At 46.1% G+C, this 19,034-nt stretch overlaps 1 protein-coding gene across 2 annotated transcripts in view; it reads right to left on the bottom strand.

Moving 5' to 3' along the window:
• The window catches only part of ARHGEF4 (Rho guanine nucleotide exchange factor 4), a 491,134-nt gene that overhangs the window by 9,441 nt on the left and 462,659 nt on the right, over window positions 1–19,034 (bottom strand). For both annotated transcript variants that reach the window (XM_019503706.1, XM_019503707.1), the window contains 6 exons: window positions 8,661–8,840; window positions 5,880–6,074; window positions 5,359–5,538; window positions 4,416–4,648; window positions 2,425–2,554; window positions 383–514 (listed from right to left, as the gene is read on the bottom strand). In XM_019503706.1, the coding sequence (XP_019359251.1) occupies window positions 383–514; window positions 2,425–2,554; window positions 4,416–4,648; window positions 5,359–5,538; window positions 5,880–6,074; window positions 8,661–8,840 (1,050 nt within the window). The remainder of the gene's footprint in view (window positions 1–382; window positions 515–2,424; window positions 2,555–4,415; window positions 4,649–5,358; window positions 5,539–5,879; window positions 6,075–8,660; window positions 8,841–19,034) is intronic.

Raw genomic sequence — 19,034 nt, 5'->3', positions numbered from 1 at the left:
GGGAAAAAAAAAAAAAAAAAAAAAAGGGTGGTGATGCTGGTGCATTTGGTTTTTATACAGGTAAACCCCACTCACTAATTTTTCATGAAACAGTACACAGCTTCCTCAGGCACTGAAGATTTATCCTGAACACAGTATTCAACCTACTGCCCACCATCAAGTGCACAGGTACACCAAGATCTCAGGAGAAAATTACAATGTCTGCATCCAAGCCTCTCCCATGTCTTAGACACATGCGCACACCCACCCACCCACGCTAGCAGCCTGAATTGTGATACTTAAGAAATGCCATTGCCAGGGAATGGTAGGAAGCAAAATTAAATTGAGAGATACGATTTGCCCCTTGCTGAGCTGGTCAGCAGGGGCTTGCTGCTCAGCTCACTTTTTTACAGCAGACAAGCTGGTGATCAAAGAGGAAGAACATTCGCTGTTGGCTCTTGGCTTGAGGCTGGGAAATTTTGGTTAATTCTCCAGAATAGATGAGTTCTGAGCTTCTGACCAGGACATCTTCCCCCTGCAGCACAGAGAGCATGTCAGTTCAACCCAAAACCAGAAAAGAAGAAACATGAGGTGGCTAGACATCAGTGCTGGGTTTAGCTGTCTAAGTGGTAAGGGCTTAAGCTGCTGTGGACTATGGGTAACCAGATACAGCCCTTCTCTGTGAAAAGGCCTGGAGTAGAAAAGGTGAGGGACTCTTACTACTCCACAGCACTGGAGAGTCATCCCTCTGTTATACAGGGAGGGATTTTGGTTTTTTGTGTGCACAAGGAAGGTGCATTTGGCTGGGCAGGGGTGGAAAAAGAGAAGATTCTGTACTAGGTTCAGCATCAGGATCTGCTCCCAGCAGTTAATATATCCTGGTTCTCTGCCCACAAAGCAGCCACCTCAGTTACTATCAGCTGAACATCTGGCCCAATATTATCAGGACAATTTACTTGCTCAACTCTAGAAAAAACAATCTGTTTTGTTCATTAAAAATGTGTGCTTGATTAGTTTATCTGAGCACACAGGGGCCATTCAGCTTCCATCCTTATCTCTTGGAAAGTGAGTTCCACAGAGCTAAAGTCTGAAAGCTGTGGATAGCAAATCTGCCATCCTACAAACTGTTCAGATAAGACATGGGGTTCCTGCCCTTTCAACAGTGTGTGCCAATTTCAATCTGCAAGGAACAAGGAATTCGGGAAGACAGAATCTAAGACAACATACCACAGGCAGTAACGCAGCAGTGGGCAAAGTCCAACCCATGGGCTGGATCCAGCTGGCAGTGAACTCTGTTTCCCAGCAGCCCCTGCCCACGTGGCTGGGGCCGGGTTCCATGGAGACCCCAGCAGCAGCTGTGCTGTGATAGCAGGGGGCTGGGGTTTCCACAGAGTCCAGCAGTGCTGGCAGGGTGGGGAGCTGCTCCAGTGATGGGCTGGGATCTTGCGGTGGTGACAGCATGGTCTGGAGCCAGGGCAAAGCTGCGATCCACTGCCTGCACGCCCCTGCCTGGAGCATGCAGGCTGCAGATCACGGCTCTGCCCTGGCTCCGGACCATGCAAGAGCCCAGCCCGGCCCTAGAGCAGCTCCCCGCCCTGCCAGTGCTTCTGGGGCCAGGCTCCATGGAAAGCCCAGCCCTGCACTATCGCAGCATAGCTGCTGCTGGGGGCTGTCCATGGAAACCAGCCCCAGCCTTGTGGGCAGGGGCTGATAGGAAATGGAGTCCACTGCTGGTGGGATCCACCATTTTGCCCACCCCTGCAGTAGAGGGATGTCTGGCCAATTTAGGTCTGCCAGTCGCACTCTAGCTGACTGTGGAGGTGTCTCTACTTAAGTTTTAGATCCTGCAGCACCTAAGTGCCTTGCCCCAGTAGGATGATCAGATTGGTAAGTTGAGCTGCCTTTAATATAGATAGTGACTGGGGAGACCTAAGTGCCCAAATGTGGTCCAGACTGGGAGGCATCTATACCTCCCCACTGGCTGTATAGAAAGTGTGTGTGTGTGTGTGTGTGGGGAGGGACACTAACCCTGCTGATTTAGGTTGTCCCTTCCATCAGGAGGGGTCTAGCGTCTAGATACTGCAATGCCCAAGGTGTAGCATCTCAGAGGTGAATGAGGCTCTGGTCCCTAATCAGATCCCTTTGGAGCATGTTCAGTAACCCAGATCCCAGCACAGGTGCCCAAGGATCTTTTCAGCCCAACCAGGAGGCATCCAGTGAATCTCGACGCAACAATTTTTGTAGCCATATAGCACAGCCCATTTGGATCCCTCTTTATCACTTAAATTCCCCCCGAGTCCTACTTAAGCATCTATGTGGGCAAAAAGCATTTGCCCCATGGTGACTGCATGGGAAACTCACGGCACCATATGTGGTGGTGACAGTTTGCAGTGTATAGGAAAGAACCGCTCTACATAGTGTCAGTCCCTCGAAGGCTCCTGTTACCTCCCAGTCCTCTATGGAACTCTGCCACTGGGCAATTTTTTCTATGTTCTCCAGCCTCCTCTTTCTTTCGTTGATGAGCCGAGCAACGTTCTTCATAGCATTTAAGGCAGCTTCAACATCTTTAAAATCCCTAGGGTGAAAGAAAGCCCATGAGGACAAGCACAGTGAAGAGAGCAGATGCCAAAAAAGGCTGTCTCCGTTCCAAGAGACAACAGGATAGTAAATAAGGCATAGGACTCAAAGCCAGGAAGTTGGGGTTAATGTGTCATTTTTTCCCCTATTTTGAAAGCATACTGAGACCATCAGCTGTGCAGCTATGTGGACATGAGCAGAGATTCAAAGGAAATGAGTTCTTAGAATCCCAGGCCCTACTGGGAATACTGAGCATTTTAAAACCTGATGCGAGTATTTTTGCTGTTACAGTCCGTTTCCTTTTGAGATATGCATGCACCATTTTGCCCATCAGAAAAGCATTGTTAAAGGCAAATTCTCTTGCTATCAAATGTCAAAGAATTAACTAATATCAGGAAAGGGCAAGGAGGGTTCAGAAATGATTGGCTCCCTTTCATCATCTAGCTGGATGTAGGTCAGACTCTGACATATCCATGTACACACCATGTGTTCCCCTCTGCAGTGGAGCCCTGGTGCTGAGGCATGCAGACAGGGCAGCAGCCAGCCCAGGGCTCCCTGCCTCCCCATCTTGAGGCACCTTGTCTTTGTGTTTGTCCCAGTGCATGCCACTTTGGTGTGGTTTGTGCCACTTTTTTCAGGCTTTTGTTTGGTTTTGCTACCAAGAAATCCCAGTAGCCAATTTTGCCGTGGCATGCAGCACCAGGCATGGATTAATGTACATGCATTCACTTGCCTCAAATCCAGATTTTCATGGTTATTTGTGCAACCAGTTATTTTAGTTGCTTTATACAGGAATATGTTTCTTTAAGGAACCCTGAGATTCCTTAATAAGGCAGTTGATTGATGGCTGCTCTGGGGATTTAAACAGAATCAATTAAAACTGTAAATGGGATCTCTTTAGGAATACCAGCCCAAAGTCTGCCAGTCCTCAGTGTGACCCTGATCTACTAGAAGAAGTTCTCCACTGTTTAAGGGCCCAATGCTCAATCATCAGCACAGCCCTATTGAAAATAATGGGAAAACTGTTTCACACCGTCTGAGGATCAAGCCCCAAAGAGCCAAACAGGGCAACAGGTATCAGACACCCATATCCATAAAACTGTCATCCCAGGAACAGGTATAAAGGCTGTGGGTTGGCTGTGCAGGGAGGGCTAGGTAGCTGTGCATCATCTCGGTGTTGTGTAGGAAAATTCTGCAATGCCCCTCAATTTACTGGGGCTGGTAGCAGTGACATGGGACTAGGCCATGTGCTTGCAGATGCACTTGCCTGGGCCAAGACCTTAGGACCAAGCAAAGGCCTGGACCAAGCGAAGGTCTCATAGGGTTTGTTATGTCTTCTTCTTGTCGGAGTAGCTTTGCAGACACCTGGGCTCTTTCTGGCTGAAGGGTCCACCTCTTGGGCATGGTAGTTTCAGATGCAACACTTCTAGTTTCAAGGCTATTCTCAAGCTTGCCAGAAAACCCACCTTTTTATGTAGAAGCTACAATTATTTGTATTGTGCTCCAACGTAGCCAAAAAGCAAAGGCAGATGCACTCTTATGCCCAATCAGATGTGCTGATACTGCTCTCAAGAGCCAGATAAGGAAGCAAAGACAATACATTAAATGAGGGTGGGAGAAAGAGGGTTGGGGGGGAAGGGGCATGATTTCAGATCAGTCAGACAGACAGGGGAAGCTGACATCTATCTAATGGAAAACGACAAATCTAGTAAGGAAAAAAAATTCACGTCAGAGCTTACACATATAAGAATAGTGACTCCACAGTGCAGCTGTTTGTGAATACTCTTAATTCAGAGAAAATAGTGCAGAGCATCTTGTTACTTGTGTCTCTCTGAGTTACCTTGGCTGTGATGACCTACCTGTGCTGGGGGTTGGTGTATTTGAGCAGTTCAGCCAGCTGCAGTGGGTACTTGCAGATTTTCTGCACTGGTGTAAGAAGAAACCCATCCAGAGAGATGTCAATCATCTTCTGAAGAAGGCGGCAGGCTTCAAAGAAATAGACATACTTGTTCACTTTAGCGAGGCGGGACAGCTCCAGGCAGGCATTGGGATGATTGTTGCAGTACTCAGAGTATATCTGAAACTCTGTTTGCTAAGACAGAAAGGAAACAGCAGCCCTTAGTGTTAATGCTGCTCATGTACCGGGGCCTTCAAAATGCTGCATATAGAAAAATCCTACAGAGTGCAGATTTCAGTCATCTTTTACCTCAGTGCAGGCCTCTTCTGCAGATCACTTTCTGCAATAGCCATACTGCTCCTAAAGAGGCTTGCCCAAACAGTCCTGAGAGGCAACCCCCCACCCTGCTGATACCCTGCTCCTCAACAGAGGTGCCATGTGGTAGCCAGTACTTCCAGATGTGCGGACATGCATTTTCCCTTGGTGGCCCCATGGTTTCAACAATGAGCTGTGCCCTCACCTGCCATTCTGCTTCCTCTTCCCTGTGGAGGGAGAGGAGACCTATGTTTGCCTGCCTGGTTGGGGTCCATTAAAAACTGTACATGCTGCTTTTCAGAGGGTGACAAAGATGCTTTCATGTTCTGTGGGTCACTCTATCCCCTACCCGGACACCTGATGAAGTGACCAAAGAACCAGTTAAAATCTGTAAAATCCATATGTCTGCTCCTTACTGAGGTGCACAGGGAAACATATTTGCAATCACAAGGCTGGACATGTAATTAAAAAACAAACAGATGAACCCAAAGCTTCAATTCCATTAGTGAAATACAATCATTCTCCAGCTCCTGGCCAGTCTATCCTCAGTACCTACACTGACTGCTTTCCTCTTAGAAACTTCAACTTACATGTTCCAGGAAGCAGGAGCCAACCTCACTCAAGTGTGGGTACTCTTTGTTGAATTTCTTCTCCAGGGCTTTTACAAACTTTTTCTGACATCTGTAAATGTCCTCGATATTACCAAAGATTGTCTTCAGTTGTTCCTCTGTAAACATGTCAACTCTTTTGCGGCACTGCTTAATGTAACCCTGGAAGGAAGTCAAATTAGAAAAGCATGTGGGGTGCTTGCTCTAGGGCTCATTGACATCAATGGGCATGCCAGTATGAATGCTACTGTCCTTTACTATTAGTTCCCGAGGTGTCACCCCTCGTAAGGATGGAAAGCACACCACAGTCAGAACTTGTCTTGGGTGTCTACAGGCATATGAAAGAAATGCCATTCTATTAACCAAAGTACTTTATCTTCTAGAGAGGAAGTGTAATATTTAGAATAGCTTACAAAACTATTCTAAATCTTTAGCTCCCTTCATCAGTTTGGATTGGACCCAACTTATCTGCCCTTTGTTCTCTCCCTTCTCAGCCTAGTTACCTCACAGATGTCCTTAAGGTGTTTGATGTAGTCTTTCTCTGTGCTTATGATCTCATTAATCACATTGGTCCTCATCTGATCCTTGCTTGTCTGCCCGACACCATAGCGGCGGGCAGTGCTGCTGATGTCTTCCTCTTTGCCGTCCTCTACTTTTAGAGGATAGTCTTCCATGGGTTCATCCTGGTTTACTCGGAGCTGTGTCAAACACAAGGGTTCACATTGGATAACAGTCCCTCATATACCAGACTTTGCTGTATCATGTTGTCTGGATCCCGAATTAAGGTGCTTCCACCATCAAGAAGGACATGATGGGAGATAGCAGAGGCTACTCTCCTGGTGCCTGAGCAAGGCTCATGCACTGGTCAGCCAGTGCCCTTCAGAATTAATTCTGTGACATCTCTGGCACCTTGGGCCGCAGTGGACCAGCCCTGAACTGCCCCCAACTGCTGTAGTTCAGCTCAGAGACTGGCAAAGACTGGCTTGGGTAGGAAAGGGAATCTAAATACAGGCACTCACACATGCACAAATGCATACATGTGCATACATATATGCAGAGGGGGGAGGGAAGAAGAGTTATGGGAAATCTAGAGTCACTTAACATTTCTAGTAATTTCCTTCATAATCTTTAGAAGGGCTGTGAACACTGAAGGGCATAAGGGAGATCCCTTCATGTCACCCAGCAAACTGCTCCTGTAACTGAGATGTTACATGGATGGGCTTAGGTAGGACAGCCCCTTGCATGGAAGGATCACATGTCCCAAGCAGAGGCCTTCCAGAAGAAATATGTGTAACACAAAGTAAAACACCTCAGTAAATGATTTACCAGCTGCGTTTGCTTTGGAGATGTATATCAAGAGAGATTTATGGGTTGATAAACTTGGTTTAGCAGTTAGTTATAGGATACTTGCTATTTATAATGTAACTATCAGTAATGTAACAATGTAAACTGAATGCAGTGCAAACTGAGTATAGATGCCAGTGGGCAAGAAAAACAGTATGAAGAGAAAGCTCATAGTAATCACATTCACAAGATATTCAATTTGTGGCAGTGCCTTTCTCAGAATGACCATTAGGTGACAGCACAGCATGAATTAATACTCTCCAAAATTTCAGCCATTTGCCTAGGCCACATTCTACAGAACAGGGTCATCAATTGTACTAAAACTAGATTCAAGCAATTCACTTGCAAACGTTACTTTATACAGTGCTACTGTAGCAGTGTTAAGATTACCCTATGCTGATATCCCCATACAAAATTAGAGATGCAGCAACAAACAAAAAGCTCAGAAGAGAAAAAAGAAAATACAAGAAACAAGCTACAACATTGCATTGATCCCAGCAATTTGTTTAGCATTTTATGTGGTAAACATGCTTCCAGGTAGGATTATTTACACATATGTTACACACCCACCACATATCCACATGCATTTTGATCTACATTTACTTGGTTATAACTAAGTTTGCTTACTCTAGTCAACAGTAGGGCAGACAGATCAGATACGAAATCCAGATTTGCTTTCACTGCTAACAGAAGACCAAAATTTCCAGGTGAAACCCAAGTCTAAAACTGGACTGAGCAGAACCAAGGAAATAGAGGACTCCAGAGTTGCTGGGGTTATTTGATACCTCCAACCCCTATTGCTCTTCTCAAAAACAGACTTGAGGTCAGGTTGTAATTATCAAACTGTTAAAAAATGGTTGCCTAAGCAAGGACAGAAGAGATACTCCAGTAGGAGAACCTGGCACATCACCTCCTGAAGCCTAGCACTGACAATTCCCTTCAGTACCCATGAGGTTTTACCAACCAAGAGGCACATGGGGCCAGCTTACAGGCAACAACCTGAAGCTCCTTGGTTTGGATATGGGTCACAACTTAAACAACAAAAAAACCCTATGCTCTGGCCCTTCAGAAACCATTCTACCCCACTGAACCTCCAATCCTGGCCTGGGTCCAGATGATCTAACTTACAAAATTCAGTGTTCATCATGCCTTGCCAGGGACCTTAAGAATGCTGAGAGGGGACAAAGAATCTCTTCCCAAAGCAAAAGTTTCTAGGACTCTTACACTGTAACCAATCAGACTTCCACTGGGACTTTTGCCCCAGGAATGGTCTCCTCCATGTTTCACCTGTCTTTGGTCATTTGTGACCTAAAGTGACCTTTAGGATGAAAGGGCTGAGAATCTGGGAGCTCTGAGAATCAACTCGCAGGTGATTTATGATGAAGAGAACGTGCAGGAGCAGCAGTTAATGTAAGTCAGGAATCCACACTGGGACTTATGGTCCACACAAGGAAACAAAAGTTCTCTCTTGCTTGAAAAGACATAGAAAATGCATTTCTTGGAGACTGAACCTGCCTGGGCTCTCCTTATTATGGGCAGCTCTTATATTCTTGAAAACCACCAATAAGGGACATATAAAACTCTTGCATTATTCACATTGTAGTCCCTGCTTCTGGACATCACAGTTTGTCCAGTTGCATTTAATAAATGAGACCTGTAGAGATAGATCCTCAGCTGGTGCAGCTGTGCTATGCTGATTTACACCAGCTAAGAATCTGGCCCACTGTACTTTTTGTACCAGACTATGTGAGCTGGAGATGCTCATTGGAAGCTTCAGTTCAACGTGGTGCTGCTGGAGAAAAAGCAACTCTGCACATGATACTGCTAACCTGCACCTGTTAAGCCAAATCACCCCCAGTATAGAGACACAGCTTATCAGGAAGCCTGGAAACACAAGTTATTAATGGACTGGGGCTAACTAACAATGGTCAGGGCCTTACCCGTACAAAACTGGCTGGAAACCAGCCTTCGCTGTCCAGGATCCTTCCCCACCACCACTCTTTGTTCGTAGCATCCATTACTTCAATGACATCGCCAGCCTTGAATCCCAGCTCTTGGTCATCCATTGTGACATGATCCCAAAGGGCTTCTGCATACACCACACTGCCATCGCTGATGAGCTGGGAATAGAACAAGTTAGTCACTGTCAACCAATTACCTCTAACAAAAGCATTGCAATCAGCTAGTGTGTGCACACATGAACGTTCAGACCTTGCACATAACTGTTCAGGAGCGCATTGTGCTTGGCTCTGTGTAGGTGTTCAAAGGAAGGAGATGAGCGGGATGAAGAGGGCAGGGAGCAGTCAGCATCACAGCCTTTTCATTCTCTTAGCAAAAGGATGGCCCCAGATAAGTGCCACGTGACACTCGGCAGTCCAAAGTGAGCAGAATAAAGACAGGTCCATGCTGGTCAGCAGAGTGGAGCTAGTATGAAAACAACACATGCAGCAGGAAGATGGACTACTGAAAATGGCATCTCCTTTATTACTAAGAGCTCCTGTGCTCCCTCAGGATATTCAGAGTCCTCTGACCAGCACAAATAAGATTTTATTTTGCTTGTTAATCCTGATAGCCCCTCAGGAGCAACGAAGTGAGGAGCCAGCTCTATTCTGGCTTGTGCTTCATCCACAAAATTGCTGAATGCCAACTGCACTGACATACTTTGCTCTCAGCTGCATCTGTTCCACCCCACACGGAGACAATGAATGGTGCTGATGTAATGGATACATCTACTGCCCCATAGCATGTTTTTTAATAGTATTTATAGAGGAGACACGGAAAATAGACCATGTGCTTTAGGCACCATACTGCCTTTGTGGCACCAGAACATTCTTGCTCTATAAGCCCTTGAAGACCAACACAGACCCCCATGACACCATTTCTACAGGGCCATCTTTCAGAGCAAAAAGGATACCAAGCTGGCCTATGTTTATAGGGTGCTTTAATGTTTTAAGGTGGTTTAACTTTGCATGTAAGCTACTTAAAGTTAGTTCTGCAGGGAATATGAACACTTAAGCTTTTAAGTAACTAGATATTAAAAACATATATCCAAAAAGTGGAAAAATGCATAAACCATCTCTATGCTTGTAAGCTCTTGGACTTGGTGACTGAGCCTATGACATGTTCAGTACACAGTTCTCAATTACTCACAGTCTTCTTACTTCTCAATCTATGTTTTCAGTCTTAATTATGAATATACCCCTTGCTGAGTGTGGTTTACCTGGTTCAAGTGTCCAAGTTTAACGATTTTTTCCCATTAGCTGTGTGATAAAACACTGCAGCAGGCAAGCATCCTTAACCAAGGGAAGATGATGCCTTCCCAACATGTTCATGGCTAAAAGACATCTACAGAAGTTTTCTTCAAACATTCACAGTAATATCTGTGCTCAGGAAAAGTCTATTCCTGCACAATTTCAACCATGAAAAATCATTTAAGAAAATGGAGTAAAGGGACAACTGTATTTAATGGAAATCTTTGTACTTTGATAGTCACCAAGGGAATATATGGAGGAGTAAAAGGCAGGGAATCTAGTGTATTCTAAAGGTTACAGAACAGGGAGAATTAATTAGCATTTGTTGAAAATTGTTTTGATGAACCATGCAGATGGACCATGCCTTCTCCTCCAAACAGAAACATGGTATGAAAATGAATCTATGTGGACAAAAAAAATCGCCAGGAGGTTATCACAGCTCCAGGGTTGGTTGGGGTAGGAGGGGAAGGCAGGAGAAGAGACTAGAGTACTCATTCATGCTAGAGTACTCATTCAGACCAAGGTTCAAATCCCTTCTCCATCTGATTTGGAGCACAAACTTGAACTGTGGTCTCCTGCAGGCAAGGCATATCCATTAACCCCATCAAGATATTGGCTGCTCTGAGGAAGGTTTATCCTCATAGATGGTCTGTCACTCCATCTTCGAAAATTTTTGAAAGATTTTTTTGGTTCCTCCCTCCAATATTTATTGAAGTAGAAAATATCTGGTTAGACTCAGAATAAATACATAGTTGCAGTGATCAGATTTTTCCCATTATATCTCACCTCTTTTCAGCACTTCAGAGATATAGCATGATATTAATACATGACACTGATAGATTGATTTTCATTCTGAGGTGGTTCAGAAAGGTAGACAAGTGTCATTGTTCCCCTTTTCACAGATAGGGACCAAGAGAGACAGAAAACTTAAGGGGGCATGCCTCTCATCCTATTGACAGATCAACAGCAGAGCAGGAAAACAGCTTAGGACTCTCCTAGACCAGTCCTGTGCTATATCCTCTGGACTTCAGTGTCCAGTGTTTACTCTAGTGAGGTTAAGTTTCCATCATATAGATACCAGTATGGGGCTTTCATTCAGTCTAACAGAAATGGAGCAAACAGTGGTGGTCAATCTGAGTGAGTCAGACAACTAGTCATTAGTAGTGCAGTACTACAGATAATCATTCATCCTTTTAAATGCTTGGGTATATGCCCAGTTATGCTTTGTAGGGGAGGGCTCTACTGGCTCAGTAAAAGGCTCTTAGTGCATCATACTGCACTGCTTATGCATGGTTCACATCAGTGTAACAGAAGCCTAATGCTGAAAGTCTCTTCTCTATGCATGGCTCATTTGCTCACTGTCAAGCAACTCTGGAGCAGACTAATTAAGAAATTCTTGGGAAGAACAGGACTCAAAAAACTTCTCAAAATACAAATCATGACAAACACCAAACTGAGAATGCAGCTCTGCTGTGACAAAATAACTCAACTACGTACTTCTATGCTCCATCATCCACAAACGTGGCCAGACATACCTAAATAACGCAACGCTTCTTTCAGAAGTGTTGTGGCTGCAAGATGCAGCAGAAGTGGATGGGTTAATACCAAATGGCTCTGGGCAAAATAATATATCTTTTTCAGGAACACAGTAGGGCAAATCAGACCTACTGTGAATGATGGTCTACTGTTAAGATTTTAAGAGCTTTCAAAAGGACTTAGCAACACAACTGTCACTGAAATGTCTAAGAGCTCTAGCCCACTTGGGTACTGGCTGGTGTCAAAGATACCACTTATTTTAAAGCACAGTCCACACCTAAACTTTTCTGTATATAAAACTACGGAGAGACATTACATTTGTGTTAGGAAATATGTCCTTTCCCAGCTCAAAAAGTGAGTGTGCGGGCATCCAAGTAGTTTGTGTCAGAAGAAAACAGGGATTCTGTCACAGGCTATTAACTCCTTCCAAAAGCAACGTCACTAGAGTGGCGTTTTCTAGTGCCATGTGTAACACCTCTTCCCGTTTCACATAGCATGACAGGAGTCCTTAGGACACCCAGTATCCCACAGTCCTCTACTCTCCCTCCGCCCTCTCCAAGGGGGAGGCAGCTGGCTCCCTGATAGCCCACTCAGTGTTAAGTTCTCAGAAAGCACCATGCAGACCCTACCGCCATGGCCATTTGAAGAGTCTCCGCTCTCTTCAGGACTGTTCAAACACCAGCATCAATTCCTGCTACCCCCTAAACAGTCCCTTAGAGTCCTGGGACTGTTCACATGCTGGCAGTAATTTCCTCACCCAAACCTTAGCCCTCCCACTTCTACCTGCCTACTCTATTGATTAAAGGAGTCAGTGGGCATAGGGTAGGAGTGGGGATGAGGATGAGGGAATTCCCGACCCCACAGCAAGAATCCTGGCAAAAGCTGGGGCTCTGGCAATGGCACTGCCAGAGGGGAAGCTGGTGGGGGGGCAGGATAGGGGACTGTCCTTGGAAGCTATTGCTTTTCAACAGTGGCCAGCTTATCACTGACAGCCTGCCCCTTTCCCCAGCAGGAAAGAGGGCAGGCTGTCAACTACAGGGGACCCAAGGTGCCGTCCCCTATCACGGTCTAGCTGGAGAGCTCACCTCTAAGGCAACTTTACTGGAATGCCCGTACACCTCATCTCACCACGTCTGCAATTCCCAAGGTGAACGGGCATCTACACAGCTGTGTGTACAGGCACAGAGCCACAGATGAACTACCAGGCAGCTCCTGCAAAATACCCTTAAGCAGGCAGTTCAGCTAATGCCACAAGTGGTTGGCACTCACAGGAGTTTTTAGAAGTGATGAGGTGACAAGTCAAATTTTAGAAGTGATGACAAGTCAGATATGCGTTACCCAACAGTCACTGCTGTTTCTGTAAGACGAAAGGAACAATATGAGGAAATTAAAGCAGAAGAGCAGAGAAGGATGTTTTATTTGTGTTTTAGACCCTCTCATGCAATTTAGTCCCAGAATATTTGACAAGTCACCCTGAGTGAAGGGCACATTCTCAGTTCTAGCTGTAAGTCTTCACAGCTTTAATTTACTCACATATTTGGCCTTTGGGAAGTGACAGGTACCACAACACTCAATATGCCTTTGATTACTTCCAGCATAACACATACTGCCTTTGTTTCTACTAGACCATCAGTCTTTGTCTTGCAGTTTTCAATTATTTCGTTTAGGTATTGATCTCTCATAGAAAGATTAAATAAATCTTTGTTTTAATATACCCTCCTCTGAGGTAGGCAGTTAAGGGTATCTTAGTCACTACTAAATATGGGGGGCCTGGAGGTGAGTAGGCCAGAGGCAGCATGTCTTGGTTAAGGTGATACTGTGATACACAGACCTACTTATGTTACTGCGCATAGGGTGCATCTACACATGCGCTCCACTGAGAAGTTGACTAAGTAGCTCTGCAATAAAGCATTACAGTTCACACGTGCCAGTATTAGGGTGCAGTAACTTAATTAATTTTGTTACTGTAGGATAGTACTGCCATAGGACAGTACTGTTGGAGACAGTAGTACCCCATGGCAGAGTAATTTACTTCACTGAAATGCAGGTGTAGAGAGTGACAGGGCCTGGCTGGGGCACAAGGGTGCTAAAATGCGGGGTCTGCATGCTGGCTAGGCCAGCACTGTAGCACTGACCATGCCCCACCCCCACATCTAGGCCCCTGCGAGCCCAGGGCTGCTTCGCCTCCCAGGTACATGTGCAGATGCTGAGACTGGAAGCAGCTGACTCTAGCACAAACTGCACCAGAGTTTATTGCTCCACCTTAATAGCATGTGTAGATGCACCCATGGTTTCTCAGAAACAGCAAGTGCAGCAGTAAAGAGATGGCACTGAATGCACATATCTCAAGTCTCACTGGAGAGTGTTCTGTTGGAGACATGCTGTGCTTGGGTAAGAAAGGCTAGGTTTGGACTCTCCTTCCTCCAATTAAGGGAAGGCACAACAGGAAGAAAAATGTTAAGGGTCAAATCCTATTTCACCTTTACTCACCTAAGTTGAATGACTGTAGCTGCATGAGTGCACTCTTCGGCACTTACATGGCTTTTGGATTCTACTTCTACTTGTGGCAGTTGGATAGCATGGGTACATGCAGAACTGCCTGAAAGAAGATGGTAGGAGGAGGGAAGCCTATCACCTTTTAGCTTTTTAGCCTAGTGGTTTGGAGACTCATCCAGGGAGCAGGAAACCTAAGATCTAGGCCCCCTCACCACAAGTGGCAGGAGAAAATATTTGGGGGGGGCTGAGTTGCAGGGCTGGCGTATGCCAGTGCTGCTTGTGGCAGCAGAGGAGTGTGTCAAAGGGGTGCTGAGCACAGCGCTGTGGCAGCAGGACATGGCAGTGGTGCTGTGGAGCAGTGAAGCTGCACAGTGCCAGGTGCTGCTGCTGTCGCCAGTCATCGCAAAATTAGTTGAGAGGCTATGGGGTGGGGGGAGGCTAAGCCCCATTAGCCCTGGCCTTCCGCCACCTGTGCCCCTCACCCAGAGATGGTTTGAACCTCTACCTCCTACTTCCTAGAGAAGTGGTCTAAGCACCTGGCTGGCATCTGAGGTCAAAAAGAGAAAACAATCAAGTCAAAGGGAGTGTGGCTCAGTGAGATGGACTCTGCTGTAATGGGGCAGAATTTCTCCCACTTCCATTTGTCCATTTTATCCAATGAACATTAAATGCAAGGGGCAGAAAAGACTTTGGGTAGAAACTGTCTACCCTAACCCACTGGTCAACGTGTCCACTTTACTGAGTCACGCTACCTCTGGCTTGCTCACCTCCTCCAGACCCTACATATGTTTCCCTCTTGGCTGCCAGGGACCAGCTTCAAGAGGAAGGCTGGGGAGCAATCTGGGCAATGCCTAGGCTGTGGCCAGGTGGCTGGAGCACTTGGTTGGGAATCAGGAGATACAGATTTGAAACTCCCTTTGGTTTGGGGAGGAGGGAAACAAAACCTGAATCTGCCACCCACTGGGCAAGTACCCTAACTACTAACTACTGGGTTAAAATGTGGGAGAACCCTCCATTTCCATCTGATGTTCTCTAGTCATGGATTTTCTCCAACTAAAGTTTTGGGGAGTTGCACACACTCTCAGATCAGGGCGGGCAACTATTTTGGGCGGAGGGCCGCTTACCCAGTTTTGGCAAGCTGTCGAGGGCCACATGGGTAGCCCCGCCCCTTGACAGGTGCCCCGCCCCCTGGTCACTATCTTGGTACCAATGTCCCGATGTCTTGGGACCAATGTCTCAGAGCCAGCACGGGTGGGGCCCAGAGCGGGGTGCAGGCTGGCAGGGGTCTGTGGAGCCCGGCTGCACCAGCAAGGAGAGGTGGGAGCTGGCCCGGCTCCATAGAGCCCCTGCTGGCTGGGGCCCTGTACACCTGCTGCCCTGCTCTGGGCCCCACTGGCACTGGCCCCGGGGCACTGATGTGGGCACTGTGCTCCCGCTCACTCCGAGTCCCCCCCAGCCTCATAGTACAGGTGGGGGGCAGTGTGCAGCCCTGACCCCCTGCTCCCCGGCAGGGGACAAGCTGGTGCTGAGTGCAGAGAAAAGCAACGCTTGCCAGGCCCCGTGGTCGGCGCTCCCTGCTGCAGCTGCTCACAGCCCACGTGGAGCTGTCCTGAGCAGGCACAGGCAGCCCCACACGAGCTGTGAGGAACTGCAGCACGGGGTGCTGGCTATGGGGCGGGCGAGGAGCTGCTTTTCCCATGCTCAGCACCAGCTTGTAACCCACCCACGCTGCCAGCCTGGGCCCTGCGCGGGCTCCAGGTTTGCCCATCAGGGCTGCACATGGCAGCAGCAGCTGCAGCCCCCCCGCTTGCTGTGCCAGGCAGCATTTGCCACCGCCACCTCTGTGCTGCCCAGTGTGCAAGCTCTGGGTGGGCAGCAGCAGCAAACACCACCCTGCTGTTGCAGGAGCCCACCAGGCTTCCCCTGGGTCCTATTGCCCCTGGTTTCTGTCATTTTTGACAGGAACAAAGGACAGATCAATATTAATTTTCTAAATATTTTAGGGGCCCTGCAGGCTGGATAGAATGACTTTACAGGCTGTATTTTGCCCACCCCTGTCTCAGATGATTCTGTTCCACCCTGGAGGCTACAGTGTGGGGCCAGTATAGCTGCACAAATGGAAAGAGAATCTAAAATTTACTGAAGTTCTAAAAATTGAACTTGGGCAGACAAGGTTCTTTGGGTAAATGTGACATCTTTTATTAGACCAACTGAATAGTTGGGAAATTTGTTCTTTGCAAGCCTTCAGGAACAAACACCCTTCTTCAGGCATAGGGAGAGTCTGCTGGTGTTATGTTTTCCATGGTAGAATAGAAGCCAATATGCAAAATGCAGGTCTGTGGAAATGTAAATGTGTGGCAGTGAAGAACAGAGGGAAAGGGAGATAATAGGTGTGAGACAGGTAGGTGTGGAGGGCAAGGCAGGAATGATGAACTGCTGATAGAAGAATGTAGCTGGTAAAATGCAGACAGGTTCCCTGGGGTTATCAGATGGCAGGCAGGTTATAATGTACCATAAATCCAATGTCTATATTTAGTCTATGTTTTTTTTTCTATCCAGTAAATTTATGAAATGAAGTTTGTAGGCTCATCCACAAAAGGTGTTTTGTAAATTCCCTTTGAGGATTAGACCTGAGAGACCAGAGAAAGAGCAGTTGTCTTGTGAGAAATGTGGCCCCACAGGTAATTGGATATTTTTTTCTTTGAACACATACTGAAACTCTATCAAAGACAAAAATATCCAAACATTTTTTATCACCAATTCAACATTCCCCCTTTGCCCCTCCCATCTACCTGTCACACATACTGTCTCCCATTCCCTCTGATCCTCACTGCCAAACATTTGCGTTTTCACAGACCTGCATTTTGCGTATTGGCTTCTATTCCACCACAGAGAACACATAATATCAGCAGATTCTCCTTATGCCTGAAGAAGGGTGTCTGTGTCTGAAAGCTTGCAAAGAATATTTTTCCAACTATTAGCTGGTCTAATAAAAGATATCACATTTACCCAAAGAACCTTGTCTGCCTGTGTCCTTAGACTAAAACAGCTGCAACCAACAACCCAAAAAATTGAGCTTCACATAAGCATGCAAGTGCCACTGAGGCATACAGAGGTAAAACAGAATGAGGCCCCAGTTCTGGAGGGCTCCTTGACAGCTTGCAGAAACCCTAGTATGTTACAGGGTTTCTGACCTTCCACAGAAGCATCACACCAGGTGGGTATTGATCATTTCCAGGGCTGGCAGCTGGATCAAAGTGGTTCACCTCTCACACCATATGCCTTGCACTTGCTAATTACAATTAACTTTGAGAAAGAAAGGCTAGTTCCTGTACAAAACAATATTGAATGTTTACTTTCTATTTTTGAAAATCATTGCAGCTTTTCACTATGATCTTGCCCCATGCTTTTTTAAAGATCTACACCATGGCATACATTTTCTTAAAGATCCACAGAGCTTTCCACTAAATTTATTCTCAAATTATTCGAAATCAGAAAGCAAAACTAGTCCCCTCCACTTCTGCTGCCAAACAGTGCTGTCTGCAACTCTGTCAATAAGCAGCAATGAGATACTCCTCTTTATTTATATCACAGTTCCCATTACTGGCAGTACCAAAATGCCAAATTATCAGTCAATGTCTGAAGATGAATGCTGACTGTACTGCAGGTGCTCCAGTATACATTAGCATTTTATGCATATGCAGATGTTTCTTAACTGTCCACCCTGCTCCAATCTATTTTAATCTGTTTGCTGCTCATTTACAAATGTGGCAGGTGAGCAACTGAGGATTCACGACAGTTGAACTGTGCACACTGTTTGATGTGTCATGAAAGTGCAAAATAAGGCACATCAGAAGCTGTTGCATTCATTTCTCCAGCACTGTCTGTACTATGGCAGAACAAATACTGCCAAAAGGGGAAAACAGCTGGGGTCCACTGCAAATTAACATAATTACCCTGAAATTAAGTCAATTATATGTATGCAAACAAATCAGAATTGCCAAGTTCTGCATCTATATGCATGTTTGCATTACTACTGTTCAGTTCTTGTTTGTCTAAGGCTGTGCACCTTCACATAATTGTTTCATATGTTCCAGCCTTGTTCTAGCAGAACCTCCAGGCAATATTAAGAAAGATAAAAGATCAGTGCACTATGTGGAAACCCTGTTCCTTTGCAACTCATGGAACCAGGAATGAAGGCTGCTCTAGGAAATATTTATTTTCCAGCTGTTCATTTTAACACCCCTATGTTGCTGATGCTGAGCAAGCTTTACTGCTATGAGCTGAAAAATCAGCCCTGCTTATATCAGGTATATCCAATGCCAGGCACAGGACAGCTCCACAGCCAGTCAAGAAGGGATAAGACACAAGCCAAAGGGAATGACATTTTCTGTTCTGTTACCCTAAAATAGAGACCTTTGAATCCAGAGTAGCTAGAGGATCAGGCACAGCTAAAACAGCTTTTGAGAAATATTGTCTTTGTTTGGCCAAGCATTTCTTCATACCCCTCAAAACACAAATATTAGTAAATGAAAAAACATAACTGGGTCATCACATCAAACATTTAAAACTGCAGTTCTGCCAGCCTGTGTGACCCTACAGGCAAAACTCACAGACTGCTCCAGTTCTTTCAGTCTGTCAAGACTCCAACATGGAGATCTCACCTGTCTTCTCATAAAGAAAGTGCACCAGGGAGAGGGATATTATTACTCATCATGCCCAGAGGCAGCGTTGCATTATTATTTTATATTCCTTACAGGTGGAATCTATCCAATCTCTGCCTGGGGCTTCAAAATTACCTCCTGGATCAAGCCCCAGGCACTTCAATTCTTTATTCATAGTTTCATAGTTTCTAGGGTCAGAAGGGACCTGAGCAGATCATCGAGTCCGACCGCCTGCCATGGCAGGAAAGAGTACTGGGGTCAAATGACCCCAGCAAGGTGTTCATCTAACCTCCTCTTAAAGAACCCCAGGGTAGGAGCCAGCACCACTTCTCTTGGAAGTTGGTTCCAGATCCTAGCCGCCCTGACC

This window comes from Gavialis gangeticus, unplaced genomic scaffold (genome assembly GCF_001723915.1).
Source record: "Gavialis gangeticus isolate Ggan-Ray unplaced genomic scaffold, GavGan_comp1, whole genome shotgun sequence".
Taxonomy (NCBI): Eukaryota; Metazoa; Chordata; order Crocodylia; family Gavialidae; genus Gavialis; species Gavialis gangeticus.
This window is presented reverse-complemented; position numbering and strand designations above follow the sequence as displayed.